The following is a 17,904-nucleotide window of genomic DNA, read 5'->3' as shown; positions in this document are numbered from 1 at the left end:
AATGATTCCATCATAGAAAATGCAATTAAAGTACTAAGACCAAGAGGTAAGATGACGCTAAACGTCGATATTTGTGCCAAATATCACAAATTAATCACACTCGTACTCTTTCTACAACACAAATCAAGGGGATGGGAGAGAGCAAAATGGGTTGGGATGCATGCCACTTGGCATCTACCTCATCAAAACGGCAGTGCGACGGAATTGGCGGCGTTCACCTTGGATAACTCTAACAAGAGGGGCATATTTGAACCACTAAGATAAGGACAGAATATTTTTTTACTGATAATATAACGGACGGTAAAATTAATCATTAGCATAGTAAAAGGGTATATTTAACCCTTTTCTCTTATTTATTTATTCACTTTTTTATGCCTCATAGGATTAGTAAGATAATGCCTAGCCCTCCTTGTCTGTGTCTTTTCTTTTGAGTTTCACTTTTATTATATAAACTAGTGAAATAAGATTGATAGTATTTGGCAAATACCTCCGATCGAGAAATCGAGCTAATATTTCTGCACTATACGTACCCCTCTTTTTCCAAATACCCGGGAACTAATTAATTGTGTATAATGCCTCAGTATTACAGGAATCTATAAGTATACAGTTGATCATAATACTTTTATTAGAAGATCTGTAACAGCTGTCCATGAATGATGAATATATGGTGAAGGATCACTTGGAAAGATGTAGGAATATATTCCAACCATGAACCACCGCAAACTGGTCCTCCAACACAAAGGATTAAATACAAAAGAAGAAAAAACAAAGCTAAAAGGAAAAAAGTACATACATAAAAAGATTGAATAAATTTCATTTAACCTCTTTAACTTTTGATGGTTAAGAAATAATAACCATTTAACATTTTAAATGGAGTCAATAAATTTTTTAGCAATATCTTTTGACAAACTATAAAGTTCTATCTAAAAAAACTTTTTGTTCTTTTTCGACTTAAAGTTTCAATAAACATAGCACATGACAATAACAAATTAGAGAAGGAAGCATGTTGGGGAATTGGTATGGAGTATGAGGATAAAATTAGGAGATGGAGAAGGAAGCAACATGTGGCCCAAAGTTCCCAATTCTTTCTAGTTCGGTACAAAGATAAGTGTAGTGATAACTAAAATTGCTTCTTCAATGGTATTTGAGCACCTAGGGTCATCACACACTTCTAGTCATTTGCAAGTATCTGTTGCGACTTGAGAGCATAATATCGCAACAAATAGAGGACTTCATTTGGGGTATGATTGTGATAATAGGAAAGTTCAAGAGGTGCATCGAGCAATAACGGCAGTTCAAGAGGAACATAAATCTCAAAGGGTCATTCGCACAAATGCCTACTTCGGGGGTGGTATTTAATTTTTGTCCCTCAAAAATAAGTGATCAAAAAGACCCCTGACATTCTGGGTTCGAACCCAGTAAAATCAAAAAATTTCGCAAGGCAAAGTTTTCATAAAAACTATGCCTATTCGGACAAAGTTATGCCTTAAAGCGTAGTTCTATAATATGTGTTTTCCGGCATAGTTCTGTAGAAATTAAGTTACATAGAAACTATGCCTTGTCACACATAGTTCTGTAGAAACTAAGTTATCCTACAGAACTATGCCTTGAAGCATAACATTGCTCCAAATAGGCATAGTTCTATGAAAACCTTGCCTTGCGATTTTTTTGTTTTTACTCTGCTGGGTTCAAACTCAGAATTTCTAATTTTATAGATCAGTGAATAATTTTTATTAAAATGAAATAGGGAAAAAATTAAAGACCAGCAATTTGAGGGGCAAAAATTTATGACCAGCGATTTGAGGGACAATTCGCGCAATTTTTTTTATTAATCTCAAAATGTTTGAGTTAATTAGAGTTTGTGATAGCCCATAAAAAATGGGTAACGCTTCAAGAACAGTAAGGAAAAAGAAAGAGAGAGAAACAGAAACAAAAAGAAAAAGACAACCTCAAAATTGTCCGACTCTTTGTGGGGACAAATGAAACTAGTTGCTCTCATTTCACCAACTAGCATGATTTTGATTGAACCATAAGAAACCTCTTACTTTGCTTGTTATCTCGTCATTAGCTTTATTTATTGAACCTTTGAGCGAAAAGAAATATATATTATTCTCTCCGCCTTAATTTATGTGGTATTTTTTATTTTTTAAGAATTAATTTAAATAATTTTTAAAGCTAAAGTGGATTAGATTAACTTAATATTTTAACATTAAAATGTAGATATTCAAAACCTATATGATAAGTACCGGTATAAGTTAAAAAAATTCTTATATCAATGTGATTTAAATTATTACTCCAGTTGTATCAATTTATGTGATATTTTTCGCTTTTCGAGAGTGAATTTAACAAAAGTTTGAAATTAAATTGGATTAGATTAACTCAATATCTTAAGATTAAAATTTACATATTTGAAAACTACATAAAAAGTATTATAAGTTGCGACATTTCTCCTATCAATTTAGTAAAAAAATACACCTCAAAATATCTGTCAAAGTTCATGCAGTTTGAATTTTGAGAAGCGACAAGTATCACATAAATTGGGACAGAAGAAGTAGTCGAAGTTCACATTTTTTTAATTTTGAAAGGCAAAAGGTGTCATATAAATTGGGAAGGGGAGTATCTTTCTGCTCTTTTAGATACTGTGAGAATTTTTTTTTCTTTCTTTAAAATTCTAAAAGTCACCAAAAAAATGTGATTCAAGGGATTTGTTGATCTCATTCAATAGGAAGACTATGGAGATTAATTAAAATTTACTCAAAAAAATATGGATAAACGACGAAATCCCCAATATTTTCTAAATCATATACTTCCTCAATTCTACTTAATGTAGTACTAACTTTCTATTAATCTACTTTAATAACATCATGATATACTTAAGATTATAAATTTCAATATTTTATTTATTTCGTGTTCGTCAAAAAACAACACTATTACCACCCACCAGTCCACCACGGGTGCATCAGCTTTCAAGAAAGAACAAACGAGAAACACCAGGATTATTTCTTTTTGCTAAACAGCACAGGTCACCACTCACCATCAGTTGTCTTTGTGCAACTGTGTGAGTCCCTTGTATATAGTAGATAGTTGCATTAACAAAAGAATTGAGTGACAACACACAAGAATTTGGTGAATAACACTGGTCCTCTAGTACAGCTGGATTATGTCTTTTTCTGGGGTAAAGTTTCACATGACAATTTTCTTTTCCTTCAGCTGAAAATGCTATCTTCATCTCCTGAACTACTGCTTATGTTTCTTGGTATGTATAGAAAATTAACAGGTACCTACTATTTTCTTTCTTCTTTCTTCTGTTAATTATCTTTTGCAGCCCTTCTTTGAGCAAAAAAACAAAAAAAGTACCAAGTGTCTGCTTGCATGGTGTCATAATTTTCTTCATTAAACATCTGGTTGTATCGTTTTCTACCTACCACTTGCAACAGTGAATTGGTAGTCAGCCGCTAAAGACCGACGTTATCTCTTGGTTCTATTTCAGTTCTTAAAAAAAAAAAAAAATCTCCTCTTTCATCCTAGGTAAATTTCATTAATTAGAAGCCAGCTCTGTCCTCAAATGGATTTCTTAACAAGTTATATAGGTGAAAACTTCAAGCATATAATTTGGTTTATTTATTTCTGTATTTCCAGTGTCTTCCAAATTTCTTTTCCAATCAGTATTTTCGTTTCTCATAAATTTGAGCTGTTAACAGTTACAGTTCGGTAAGACAACATTTTTTCTTTTTAAGTTTCCACTTTTTTATGTTATTCTCTTTGATTAATTTTATTGTTGTGGAGTGTGGCGTGTTGCGAGAGGGATGCATTCATTCATCAACCATCAGTGTTAATGACTCGTTTTCTTTACTTTTGGTTACTGTCTTAATATTATTTATGTATATAAGGCTATTAAACTGATGGGCTTTTTTTCTTGTAAGTTTGCAGTTGGACGAAAAGTACAACAACAAGAAGTTGGGATCGGCTATATGAATCTTCACTAACCATGTTACTCCATTTAAACTCATCTTGTTGGAAGAAAAGTATAACAGGGAGATTGCTGGAGTCGAAATTCATGCGATTAATTGTTTGATTTTTCAATTCTGATAGAGACATGGAACCTTTGAATCAGAGGTCTCTTGAAAGAGTTGTTTCACAGAGGGCTATGCAAATAGGAAGTTCATTTCCTTGCCAAATTTGTGTGGTTGGCTTTCTCTCTGGTGTTTGCCTCACCTCTTTATTTCTTGCTTCATTTGGTGCCTTTCAGTTTGGTCCCCTTTCACTTTCAGCCTTTTCATCTGGAATTTCAACATCCAATTCCTCTTCAATAAGTAAGTGGATATTTTCTGCTCTTCTGTTTCAAGTTTTTGGTACATCATTTCCGGTGATTGGACTATGGTCCCACCTAAACCATGAAAAAAGTGACAACAAGAGTGATTTTGAAGCAACCTAAGGTTGGAATGATTTGAATTTCAGATTTTACTTTTGCATTCAAGTTCATATAAAGCATTTATTCTAAAAGTTCATATAACTGCTCTATATGTTACCTGAGTTCAAGTCTATTTTGACTGTTGTGATGCCTTTCTATTTTCCTTCATATAATTGAGAACAGAGGACACTAATTGATTGCTGACAAAGAGGTACTGACCAAAAAGGTGAAATTAAATTAAACTATGGGGATAACTATTTTGCCTAAGCTATCTAGTTGTGATTAGAACCTGTAACTTCTTGTGTGGCTCTCAAGATACTCCTTGTATAGAAAAGGAGAAGAAGAAGAGTGGTTGTCTTGGTCAATAATATCAATCTCTTAATTATTTATTTGCACTGAACCACATATACATCTTCCTGTCATTAGTTAACATGCAGAAATCTTATGTACTGACCTTGTTTTGGACATGTTACAGGTGGAGACTGCAAGAATTTAGAAAGGCGGTTCTTTCCCCAAGAAAAGCTTGCAGTGGGGGTAGATGAGAGGGTGTCATTACTGTACTCATCTTGGGGTAATTTAGTGACTCAATCAGCAAATGATGTGGGTAAATCCAATTTACCAAAAGCACCTCATTTGGAGGACTGCAAGCTGAGTGCAGAAACAAATAAACGACTTGATACCCGAGTTCGAAATGACAGCTTCCCTTCATGGACTATATGGAAGGGACAACTAGATAACTTCATGTGGACAGCAGAAGATGAGGAGTTGAAGTATTATAGACATCAAACAGTATCTGAAGGAGCTTATCCTCCCTGGGTATGTTATTGTTGTATCGTGAAGTTCTACGCATAAATTTTCGCTGCCCGGTTTTTAAGAGAATGTAAATACACCTGTACTAGACATTTTTTATTAAACACTTTAAGATATAGCATTTCCACTTCCATATTGAATACCAACAAACATAAGAACCAATTGCAGATCAAGGGCTCAGATGAAGAGAACTACCCGTTAACGAGGAAGGTGCAACGTGATATATGGCTCCATCAGCATCCTATGAACTGCAGTGATAGAAATGTGAAATTTCTGATAGCTGACTGGGAGAGAATACCTGGGTTTGGTTTTGGTGCCCAGATAGCTGGAATGTGTGGTCTTCTTGCAATAGCAATCAATGAGAAAAGGGTTCTTGTTACCAGCTATTATAACCGTGCTGACCACAATGGTTGTAAAGGTACTTCTTGTTCCTTATACTTTTATCCCTTTGGGTCATCTAATTCAACAACATTTGAACCATAGGAGCAAAAACAGTCGTAGAAACTGCAGGAGAATTTAGAGCACCAAAAAGTGATGACTTTCCTGTTAGTCTGGTTCTACATTACTTCCCCTTTAGTTTTTCAAATCTGCATTAACTTTTTAAGCACTGTTCCAAGATACCACCAAAAACATACAGAAGATAATCGATTGATCTCTAAATAGTTTCACTAAAAAACATTAAAATTGCAGTGTTAAAGACTATGGAGTTCCTTCCTGAATGCATTTTGAAGTTGAGACATGATACTGATAGTATCCTTCCTGAAATTATAAATATGTCACTTTATGAATGTGTGTATAGCTATTGGCATGAAGTTCTATCAATGTTGTCTTCATAGGTTCATCACGCTCCAGTTGGTCTTGCTACTTCTTTCCAGAAACATCTTCGGAATGCAGAGATCATGCTTTCGAGCTTATGAATCAAAAAGAAGCATGGGAAAAAGGGATCATAACCATAAAAGAAAACTATACTTCTAAGCAGATTTGGTCTGGACACACTCCAAGGTAAAGCTGTAACAGATGCCATCGTGAAAATAAATACACCCTGCAATAGCAAGTACAGATTTCTGTAACATCTTTTAAATATTTTCAATATCAAAACTTGTGATTTGCAACTCTTGAGTGCTTTTATGTAGCTTCTAAAGATAATATAAATTTAATTTTCATGCCATTAATCAGTAGATATTTAACTCTGAATCCCGTCATTTAGTTTGGGATCGAGAGAGTATTATATAATTCATGCAACTCATAGCATCTTAATTTCAGGTCATGGGGAAAACCTTGGAGTTATTTGCAGCCAACAACAGATATAAATGGAAGTCTAATTTCTCATCATCGCAAAATGGATAGGAGGTGGTGGCGAGCTCAGGTAGAGTCAGTAGGCCTACTTAAATCAGAATGTCAATTAATTTATGCTTCTTCTTTGTGATTTATATTGACACCATTTATCTATCAACAATTGACTTATGGAACTTTCTCCCCAGTCTGCGGGACTAACAAGTCTATTAGAAAGTCGAATTAACAACTTTTACCCAAATTTTATGTTTTGGAAGAAAAATAAAAACGGTGCAAAACTGCAATCGTTTCTCTTTCAGTTGGTACCCTGTAGTATAATTAATGGATATTAACGGTCTCATCAATCCGCCTTTTTCCAGCTGCGTCTCAGAACCTTTTTTAATTAAATATGATCTTTGACATGAAACTACAAAACTGTATACTATAGATGCCTGTTGCTTTTTCTAGTGCATTCAACAAATAGCGATGGGCAGGGGCGGATCTAGCCTATTAAGTGGGGGTTCAACTTTCGATATGGAGTATAAATTTATATGTAAAAAATTATTAAAATTGTATATATAGTAGATATGGACCCATAACTTTTAAAATATAATGAGTTCAATAATAAAATTCTTAAGATTGAACCCACAGAATCTAAATCCTGGATCCGCCTTCGGCGATAGGCCAGTCGGTAAGCATATGCATTTCATGATATTTATATCTTCTACAGGCAGTTCGCTACCTAATGCGGTTTCAGACTGAGTACACATGCGACTTACTAAACCATGCACGACATGCAGCATTTGGCTGGGAAGCAGCGAGAATGGTTCTTGAAAGTCAACATAGACATTTTTCCGAGGTAGCAAACTCTATTCATCTCTTCTTGACTACAAGATAACTCTTCATCAGGGCTATTACTTGTGAATATTGTGGTACTGTTTATGGGATATTCATGCCATCTCTTTACTCTTTTATCTTCGTTTATCAATCAATCTAATATAAATTTCTTCCATTTACATGTGGTATTAGGAACAAAAATGTCCCATCATTACGTTTGTGACAATCCTTTGTCTCGTTTGTTCACATGGAGAAATGATATTTTCCTTTGATTAGTTCCAGTAGGGTAACAGAAAATCGTATATCATGCTTCACTGTGATTCTATATGATTGAAAAGAAGAGATTTTTTTGTCATTTCCTTTCCTCAGGTGGCCAAACATGACATTGAAAATTTTGTATGGTCAAGTCATAAACCTTGGAGTCCAAGGCCAATGCTGAGCATGCATGTCCGAATGGGTGACAAGGCATGTGAGATGAAGGTTGTAGGTTTCAAAGAATACATGCATCTTGCTGAGCGCATAAGAAAGCACTTCCCTCATCTTAAGAGCATCTGGCTTTCAACGGAAATGCAGGTATCTCGCTTTTCTCATAATTCACTTGTTTTTCTCCCCTCATTGTCATTATCACACATCTTCAAAATGCATAACAGGAAGTCGTAGATCAATCAAGACTGTACCCCCATTGGAATTTTTACTACACAAATGTGACGCGCCAAATGGGTAACATGACAATGGCAACTTATGAAGCCAGTCTTGGCAGGGAGACGAGCACAAATTATCCTCTTGTTAATTTTTTGTTGGCAACTGAAGCTGATTTCTTCATTGGAGCATTGGGCTCCACATGGTGTTTCCTCATAGACGGTATGAGGAATACCGGAGGGAAAGTCATGTCTGGATACTTGAGTGTTAACAAGGATCGATTTTGGTAGCTACACAACGGAGCTTCTAACTCCATCTATGGGTTCAATCTGTTTATTCTGGAGACCATCTCGGATAAACCTTGAAACAGCACCGCGTTTACCCCTAAACCAAATAAATTTGGTCGAAAATGCTCCCTTTTTTTCATAGTTGATGTTTGTTTGTAGATATATAGATGAAGAGCCGATGCATAAGAAAAGTACTAGCTGGGTGCTTGGATGCGACCAGATTAGTTCTGTGAGCAGACAGGAAGAGCATCTTACATGTAAATTATTTACTGTAAAAAAAAAAAAAATGGAAATTGCATCACTATTGTCAGAATTCTATGTGACTAATCACATCTTCTTGGATAATTCTTCTACTTATTAATTTCTTAAAGTTGTGCCTCATTTTTTTATTTTTGTCACCTGTGGTGATCATTTCAACTTGTAAATACCTCAATCTTTTCATTGAGTACCTCTACTTTTTCGTCACCGTGGTGATCAAATGTCTCAATTGTATTTGCTAATTTGGGTTTCCAATATTCAAAAGTGGGTATAACCAAATTTGAGGAGGTATAAAATGAAACTTCTTTTTGAAATTGGGATTTTTCCAGATTTACTGAAAAGGAAATACCTCGACTAACGAAGAGATCTTGGCGGAATTGCCACATATGAAATTGAGCACAGTTTTGCAAAGAAATAGCCCACTTGTTTCTCGAGAAGAGATGGGAAACATGCTCAATATCATTTGATGATATACCGATTCGATCGGAGCTCTTGGAATTGAAATAAATTCGGCAGCGGATCGCGAAATCTTGGTGATCTTCTATCTAATGAATGGCGAGTCCGCTTTAAAATCGTCCGCCCTGCACCCACCCCCCGAGTATATGCTTCAATAGGAATCTTGGGGACTATCGGGTAAATTCAATATAATAGACGCCTGTTGGCATTCCAACCTTCCTTCCCCTTTCAGGGCCTATCTGAAAGAGAATCCAGTACTTCTTTCTGAACTGGTTGTTTGCTGTTCAAGAATTGTTGTTTAGGCAGTTCATTCAAACTAGTAACTAATCCCAACATGGAAGTACTGAAAAAACTCATATAAGCAAAAAATCTATAATGAAAATGCTGAGAGAGTTTCATACATTAAAAAGAATATAAAAAGAGAAAATATGAATGTAAGAAGGAAGTCAAAGTTAAACAGAAATAAGGCCTAGACACTGAATGCAGCTTATTAGTAACTGTTGTGCTTGACGTAGACAAAAATTGTTTTTACCTTTTCCTACCTTCAATTTGTCCATGTCTTCTGCATCCAAACAGAAAATTCAACAATGAATTGAAGAAGAAATATAGCAGAATTATCTGACATAAATTATCTAGACACTGCTTTTCATGTTCCTCTCAACCAAAAACATCCTTCAACCAAAAATAAATAAATAAAAAATCCAAAACATATAAAGAAAATAACCTTGCATCAGAACTGCCGAAAATAAACAAACTGTTAATTCACATAGAAAAATTATATAAAGAATGAGATAAAAAGAAGTAACAATGAATCCTTTTAAAGCTGGAGACTGATTGAGAAAAAACTTCCTTTCAATGATATTATTATTCTTAAGTTTCGCGAGAATATTGTTTCTATTTGCAGTTGTTGCAGGAACCCTCAAACTGAAACGATGATGCTCCATTACTTTGTTTATCGGGATGCGGCTAAAAGCACTTGGAGAACCTTTGGAGGACCTCTGGGAATTGGATGGAAGATCGGCCTATTCCCTTTATCTTCAACACTTGGTGGAGCTACAAAGCCCAAAATCCTATCATCCAAATCATAATGAATATTACTCCTATTATTATCTACTGGGAACTTTGAAAAGCAAGATGCGCTGCAAGATATGGGGGTAAGAAACTGTATATTTCTGGAGTACACTTCTTTATTCTCTCAATCCCAGGTGGGTCATTCAATCACATAACATTAATATCGATAGGAATTAAACCTAAAATGGAATTTGTGATGTTCTTACTTCCTGGCTCCTCGTATTGTCTGCTTTTCTGTTGACTGGGAATATCCCTTGTTTGGCTGGGTTAAACTCAACACGGACGGTAGTAGATTGGTTGATAGAACGACTGAAGCAGTAGGAATAGTTCAGAATCACAGAGGGGACCTTATTATGGCTTATTATGCGCAAGGACTTGGAAATGGGTTTAAATGTCTGATAATTTAGCCGAGCCAAATGCAGCACTTTTTGGGTTGAAATGGTGTTTTGATTATGGCTATCATAGAGTCGTGCTAGAAAGTGACACCAAATTAGTGATTGATATGATTCACGGCAAATACAAGGCCCCATGGCATTTAGAAGATATTATCAGCAAAATCAAACAACTGAGTCAACAACAACATTGTATATTCCAACACTACTATAGGGAAGCAAATCAAACTGCGGATGCTCTATTCAAATGGCACAATTCACAACAAGATGATTTTCCATGTCAGTGACTTACCAAGGAAAGCTCTCGGATCCTACCGATTGGACATATCAGAAGTTCCAGCCTTACGGCCTGTATAAACTTCCGAAACTACATAATTCCGTTGTCAAGTCCGCAATTAGACTAGGTAAAGTTGAAGTTTTCCGGGGTTTTGCACTTTAGGTTTTTCATTGAACTACTTTACTATATTAAAAACGATGAACAAAGATGTTATTTATTCAGTTTTATGGACTACATCTCTAGAATGTTAACAGTAACTCTCTCATATATGTATTAAAAAATAAAAAATAAAAAAGAACAGCATAAGAAGCAATGCACGTAAGACACCCAGTGCCATGTTCTGTTGTCGTTTTCATGATCCACCTTCCAGTTACAATTCAAGTAAAGATGGAAGATCTGCTGGGCATAATATGATTTTACTGTCAAGCCAGTCAAATGCAAATTCCTGAAATAGGAGATCTGCTCACAATCCATTGATAAAGTCCAGCACCACCTCATCAAACCATATAAACAGATGCATCAAAAAACTTGAGGTTCCAAAATTACAGAAACACAGGACACTCAGCTGTCAGAAAATGTAAACCTTTCTACAAATTTCATCTGTTTAATCTCATCTTTAAAAAAAAAAAAAAAGATCGCTCTCATCTTGCAAACATCTAGTAAGAACGAATAAAATAAACAAGGTAAAAATGATTGGACTTGTATGCCAGTTGGAGAGATACACAAACTCTATCCTCTTACAAGTTTTCAAGTCGAATCTCTGCCTAGTGTTCTCAGATTGACAAAGAACTCCGTTAACATGGATACATTTGAAGCAGCAAAGGTGATAAACAGGCTGAAACACGACGAAACAAACGAGAAGATTTTCAGATCTTAGAATCAAATAAAGATACAACAGTAGAAGACAGATATCTTCTGATACAGTAAAGAGACAACTCAACTAATACTAGCTAGCCCACTGGAAAAGCTGAGACGGGAAAAAGCAGCTTTACCTCTTGTTGTGGACGCAATAGACTAGATCCCTTAGTCATTGTTATTCTTCAACATCCTCAGTGGCCTGGCGCCCAGTATCGGAATTTCTAGTGGCACCATGCTTCTTGCTCTTTGCTTTCTTGGCTTGCATTCGGCGTTTTTTCTCATTTGCATCAACCCAAGCATAATCAAAAGGTATGTGGAAAGGGTCAATCTCTTCACGGAAGCTGCGGCTGAGCTATCGCTAGATTGGCCACCGCGACTTCCCCTCATCCATGAAATCCATGATGCAGAGCCATCAGATTGCTTAGACTTAGCATCTTGGAAATGTACAGGGCTTGAAAGAGGTATTGAGAACTCCTCCACTGGCTGGAGCTCCTCAAACTTGGTAAAAGTAACAAGAACTTGGATTGTTGGAACAGTAGGGATAGCCACCTGAGATGCAGCAGCATTACAATGAGTCCACGCAAAACTCCATCATACAGTCGGATGAGAATTAAGGAGATCTAGCATACTAGCATATATCAATACAAGGTCATAACAGACAACTAATTATATTTAGAAGAATAAATTCTCAATTCCCACAACCTAATATAATAAAGGCAATATCAAACATTCTGTTTTTTTTTTCTCAAAGATCAAAAAGCCTCCTTTATATCGCTAGAAACATACAAGAATAAAAATGACCACCACCCAGTAATATTTGTCTCAAATTGCTGCTCTGAGTTTTTAATCCAATTCATTGAAATTGATCCACAAGCCAACCCTCTACCATTCCTCAACTTTGCGCTAGAATGTAAGTTACTAGCCAACAACATCAACAAATAAGTATTCCTCAATTTTATTTTATATAAAGGGTATATCCGAAACAGCCACTCTACCTTCCAAGGTAGGGGTAAGGTCTACGTACACTCTACCCTCTCCAGACCCCACTTTATAGGATTACACTGGATATGTTGTTGTTGTTTGACTGAACAGGGAGTTTAAGATAGAAAGTTTGGCTTTCGGCACACATTCTAAGAGACCCTTTGGACTTGTGGTCTTAAACATGCCATGGCACTTTTATGGTTATAAGAGCATGTCATTACGGGCAAAACAGGAAGTTTAACGTTAAGGAGCTTCAAATATAGAAATGGGTCAGAGTATCAGAAACAAACTAATACGGAAATAGTGTCATATAAAGTGGAATAAACAAGTATTTATTGAAGAGGACAGTCCAGTGCAGTGCACTGAGCTCCTGCTATGCGTAGCATCCGAGGAAAGACCAAGCCATAATAGATTTATTGTATGCAACCTTATATTGCTTTTTCACAAGAGGTTGTTTCCACGGGCTGAGCCCCAGACTTCATGGTCACACGGCGACAACTTTTATTGTTGCACCAAGGCTCCCCTTCAACAAATAGTATTAATCTTTCACTAAATACTCATGTAGCGATAAAGATAATCTTCAGATTCCCCAATTTCAACTAATGCTCTATAATGCATCTAATGAAGGTTCCTATTTATGCATGTTGCAAGGACAAGATTTCTAGATTATTAGTAATATGCCATATGAACAAGCAATTCCCTCTTTATTTATGGAAATGGGTATAAAATTGTCAAAACTTAAGGCAGGAATCACGCACATGCAGGCCAAGATAAAGAGGGACCATCTTTAGACTTACTGGCACAAGAAACCCTCAACATTCCTTTTCAAAAAGAAATCCTCTTCGAAAAGAAACCCTAAACATGTGTGATCCGCATATGTCCTCAAACGGATGTCATTTTTGTCCTCATACCAACTTCACTATGAAATGAACTTTTGGTACATTTTGTGATAAGAGACAATTTCTGCACGTATAGAAGAGCACAATATGTATACCACGAATGTCATTTAAAAGAAAATGGCTTAGGCATTTTTGGAAGTTAAAACAACAGAATTTGCATTAACTCGGGAAACTTAATTAAAGCTTACAATACAGAATAACCGCCGGATAAACATGTCGAAAGGTCCATGCTATCACCACTAAGTTGCTCGGACTCAAGGTGAGGATATCCGGTACGAGCGTGGATCTAGAGGTTGGACCCTTGATGATCTATTGAGATTCAGGGATACGGATCCAAGTATGGATAAGGTTTGGGGCTATCTCTAAAAATAGAGCTATAAAAAAGAAGAGCATCATTTCACCTCGACTTGAAGATTTAAACTCTTTTAAAGAACTAAACTTAACTTCGTATTTATTTACCCATCTTAACAACTTTCTTCCCAATTATTTACTGCACCCTTGACGTGGCAAAAAAAAAAAAAAGTAAAAAAAAAATTAAGAGAGTGAAAAATATAAAAAGGTGGGCGATATATATATATATATATATATATATATATATATATATTATTATTATATATAATTAAAAAATAAAATAAAAATAATATATAATTAAAAAAAATAATTAAATATTTTTTTCTCTCCACCCCACCCCACCCCACACACACCCCCCCGCCCTCTTTCACCCCATTAACCCCGCCCCCACCACCATCTTCTTTCACTCCTTCATTTTTTTTATTTTTCTTCTCTTTCTTTCTTTTCTCCTCATCCCTATAACCACCCATAAAACAACACAATATCCTTAACCCACACCCACCACCACCACCACCATCACTCCCACCAAATTTCATCCCATTCCTTCTCAAAATCGTCCAAGTTGCTATTATTATTATTAGCAACCCCATTTTTTCCATAATCATTATTCCCATAACTTTATTTTAAAGAAAACAAAAATCAAAATCAAGAAACCAAAAAATGGTGAAAATGGTAAGAAAAGAATGATGAAATATAGAGAAAGAGGAATTTGTGAAGAAGAAGAAGGAGGAGGGGGGTGGGGGCGGGGGGGGGGTCGAGGGGGGTTATGAAAGATTTAAATGGTGGGGGAGAGGTCAGGTGGCGTGGTGGGGGAGGGGGGGGGGGGTGAGTGAGGGTGGTGGGCGGGCGTAGGGTGAAGAAGAGGGCGGTGGGGGCGGGGGGGGGTGTGAGAGGTGGGGCGGTGGGGGCGGGCATGGGGTGGGGTGGGGGGTTGTGAAGAAGATGGTGGTGGTTATAGAATAATGATTATGGAAAAAAATGAGGTTGCTAATAATAATAATAACCAACAAACAACAAAATAAACAATTTGGATAGATTTGAAAAGGAATGGGATGAAATTTGGTGGGGTGATGGTGGTGGTGGTGGATGTTGTTCTTATGGGTGTTTATGGTAGGATGAGGAGAAAGAAGAAGGAAGAGAAAAATAAAAAATGAAGGGTTGGTAATTTTTTAGTATTGGTTATTTTGGTTGGCGGCGGTGCGGCGGCCGGTGGAGGGTGTGGAGCGGGGGAGGGGGGGGTGGGGGCGGGGTTGAGGAAAAAGAAGAAAGAGAGAAGGAGGAAAGAAGAAGAGAGAAAAAGAATAAAAGAAAAACAAAAAATGAAGGGTTAGTCATTTTTTTTGACGTAGCAATGACGTATAACGACAATGTGGCAATGACGTGAGGCGAGTGTAATACACCTCTATTAAGTGTGAGTGGTATTATTTTCTCGGGTGTGGTAAATAATTGGGATGAAAGTTGTTAAGGGGGGTAAATAAATACAAGTTAAGTTTAGTTGCTAAACTGAGTTTTCGTGCCAAGTTCAAGGGTCAAATGATGTCTTTTCTCCTATAAAAATATGCCTAAATTTTGAGACATTACTAGTGTCGATGTCGTGACAACACGGGTACGGCACCACAAATGAAGTCTGTGCAACTTAGATCACTATTGACAACGCAAACATGTTACTCAGTATACTTGCTAGTTTCAAGTCTCTACCGTTGCATGTATACATGTTGGAAGGAGAATTGTTTGAACTAATAGTAGATGTTACGAAATATTGGAGTTCTCTTGCATAAGATCAGCAAACACGTTTTCATCTTCATCAACTTCCGGTGGCGGGGAATTACATTTGCTCCCCGACCACCATTCGCTCCACGACCTCCTCCTCTTCCTGCCATAATCACCTGGTTCACAACAAAAAGCAAACAAGGTGTGATGGAATAGAAAAAGACTTGAAGTAAAAGCACACACTATTTAGTAATTTCAAACTGTATTCCCTGGCAACGGCCCGAAAGGGAATGTATCAAACTCAAGAGGTCCCCTATCAAGAGGGACCACCGATGCAATATGAGGATGCCAACTATGTTAACAACTCTCAGGGAGGTTATCACAGGCAGAATTATGGAGGGTCCGAATATCAGAATCAAAATCAATGGAAACCTCAACAACAAGAGAACCCATCCAATCAATCTTGACTTGGCATCTTTCTTAGCCATCAAATATCGCAATGCAGCATGATCGGTGTACACCACCACTTTGGAACCCAACAAATACGCCCGAAACTTCTAAAAAGCATAAATAATAGCAAGCAATTCTTGCTCAGTCACTGTGTAGTTCATTTGAGCCCCATTACGTCTTTTGCTTGCATAGTAGATTGGATGCATGATCTTGTTGTGCCTTTGACCAAGCACCGCTTCAATAAAGAAACCCACTAGCATTACACATGACTTCAAAGGGAAGTGACCAATCGGGAGATAAAATGACGGGAGCCGAAGTGAGCCGCTTCTTCAATCCTTCAAATGCCTTGAGGCACTTCTCATCAAACACTAACTTAGCCTCTTTTTCAAGAAGATTGCACATAGGATTGGCAATCTTCCAGATATCGTTAATGAAACGCCGATAGAATCCGGCATGTCCCAAAAAGCTATGAACTCCTTTGACAGAAATAGGTGGAGGAAGCTTGGAAATAACATCAATCTTGGCTTGATCGACCTCAATTCCCTTTTCAAAAATTCAAGGACAATCCCTTCCTTCATCATAAAGTGGCATTTTTCCCAATTAAGAACAAGGTTGGTGTAGTCACAGCGCTTTAGCACTCGACCAAGATGGTTAAGAAAATCATCAAATGAGTCACCGACCACTGAAAAATCATCCATGAAGACCTCCAAGAAATCCTTAACCATATCAGAAAAATGGATATCATACACTGTTGGAAAGTAGCCGGAGCATTGCATAACCTGAATAGCATTCGGCTAAAGGCAAAACTCCCATAGGGACAAGTGAATGTTGTCTTATCTTGATCTTCTAAGGCAATATTGATTTAGTTGTAGCCAGAATATCCATCCAAGAAAAAATAATATGACCTTCTCGCTAGCCGCTCAAGCATTTGATCAATAAAAGGCATAGGGAAATGGTCTTTACACGTCGCGGTGTTGAGTTTCTGATAATCCATGCCTACTCTCCACCCGATAACCGTTCTTGTTGGAATAAGCTCGTTCTCTGTGTTTGGCACAGCTGTTATGCCATCCTTTTTTGGAACACATTGTACCGTGCTAACCCACGCACATATCAACGCAACGGGTAAACTCTTGCATCCAACTTGCTTGATAATTTTCTTTTTGACCACCTCTTGTATAGGTGGGCTCATCTTCTTTGATGCTCTATGCTTGGCGAACTATCTTTTTCAAGTTGAATTTTATGTTCACAAATTTCGAAGGGAATCCCCCGAATATCCGCAATAGTCCACCCAATAGCTCGCCTATATTCATTTAAGAATTCAAGTAACCTAACCTTTCACTCATCATTCAGAAGGCAAACGATAAGGGCTAGGATTATTTTCTCGAGAAAATTTCCGTTTAGCGTCGATTGAGTAGAAGAGCAAGGGGTATGTTGTATACGAGGGTTTTTGGGGAAATTTAAAAAATAGTATTTGGTGATCCAATTAAGATTTCCAAAAACATTGGTTGGGGAAAAAAATTTTGGGGGAAATGGTCGGAAATTGAAAATAACGAATAAAAATTCAGTCTAAGTTTGAATTTTTAATGACCCGTTGAGGAAGGATTATAACGTCCCAGAATGGGATTGAAGTAAAGGGAAAAAGTGTTAAAAAGTTTCCATAAGGATCGGAGATCAAAACCCGATCGCAAACAAAATCTCGAAAAATTTTGGGGAAACATACGGGGAAAATCGGCCCTATAAGATCTACGGACCTTTTTCCCGGAGTAGATCCAGACATTTATGACCTTTTGGGCCAAATATACGGTTCAAAATCGGTTGATAAATTTTATACGGACCTTTTGTTGGTCGGGATATCTTGGTCGGGAAGGAAAAAAGGTTTTTATATAAGGGACCCCCTTTTCATTTTTTCATTCCCCTTCACCCATACCTTTCCCAAAACCTCTAG

At 36.9% G+C, this 17,904-nt stretch overlaps 1 protein-coding gene and 1 pseudogene across 11 annotated transcripts; one reads left to right on the top strand and one right to left on the bottom strand.

Moving 5' to 3' along the window:
* The first annotated feature begins 3,025 nt into the window (after window positions 1-3,025).
* LOC132050280 (uncharacterized) lies at window positions 3,026-8,626 on the top strand. Of its 11 annotated transcripts, none has more exons than XM_059441466.1 (10): window positions 3,026-3,175; window positions 3,931-4,313; window positions 4,887-5,227; window positions 5,390-5,639; window positions 5,912-5,971; window positions 6,097-6,223; window positions 6,485-6,587; window positions 7,224-7,352; window positions 7,700-7,903; window positions 7,981-8,626. In XM_059441466.1, exons 2-10 carry the CDS (start codon window positions 4,097-4,099, stop codon window positions 8,257-8,259), a joined length of 1,710 nt encoding a protein of 569 aa, XP_059297449.1. In that variant the 5' UTR covers window positions 3,026-3,175; window positions 3,931-4,096; the 3' UTR covers window positions 8,260-8,626. The 11 variants fall into 11 exon arrangements, with proteins under 11 accessions (XP_059297449.1, XP_059297446.1, XP_059297443.1 ...); XM_059441463.1 differs by having other exon boundaries at window positions 3,034-3,175; window positions 3,924-4,313; XM_059441460.1 differs by having other exon boundaries at window positions 3,064-3,277.
* Window positions 8,627-11,433: 2,807 nt separating this feature from the next.
* Window positions 11,434-17,904, bottom strand: part of LOC132050279 (uncharacterized) — a 101,810-nt pseudogene continuing 95,339 nt past the window's right edge.

The sequence above is a fragment of the Lycium ferocissimum genome, chromosome 3, assembly GCF_029784015.1.
Source record: "Lycium ferocissimum isolate CSIRO_LF1 chromosome 3, AGI_CSIRO_Lferr_CH_V1, whole genome shotgun sequence".
Lineage (NCBI taxonomy): Eukaryota > Viridiplantae > Streptophyta > Magnoliopsida > Solanales > Solanaceae > Lycium > Lycium ferocissimum.
The sequence above is the reverse complement of the archived record's forward strand: the minus strand, read 5'-3'. Positions and strand labels throughout refer to the sequence as shown.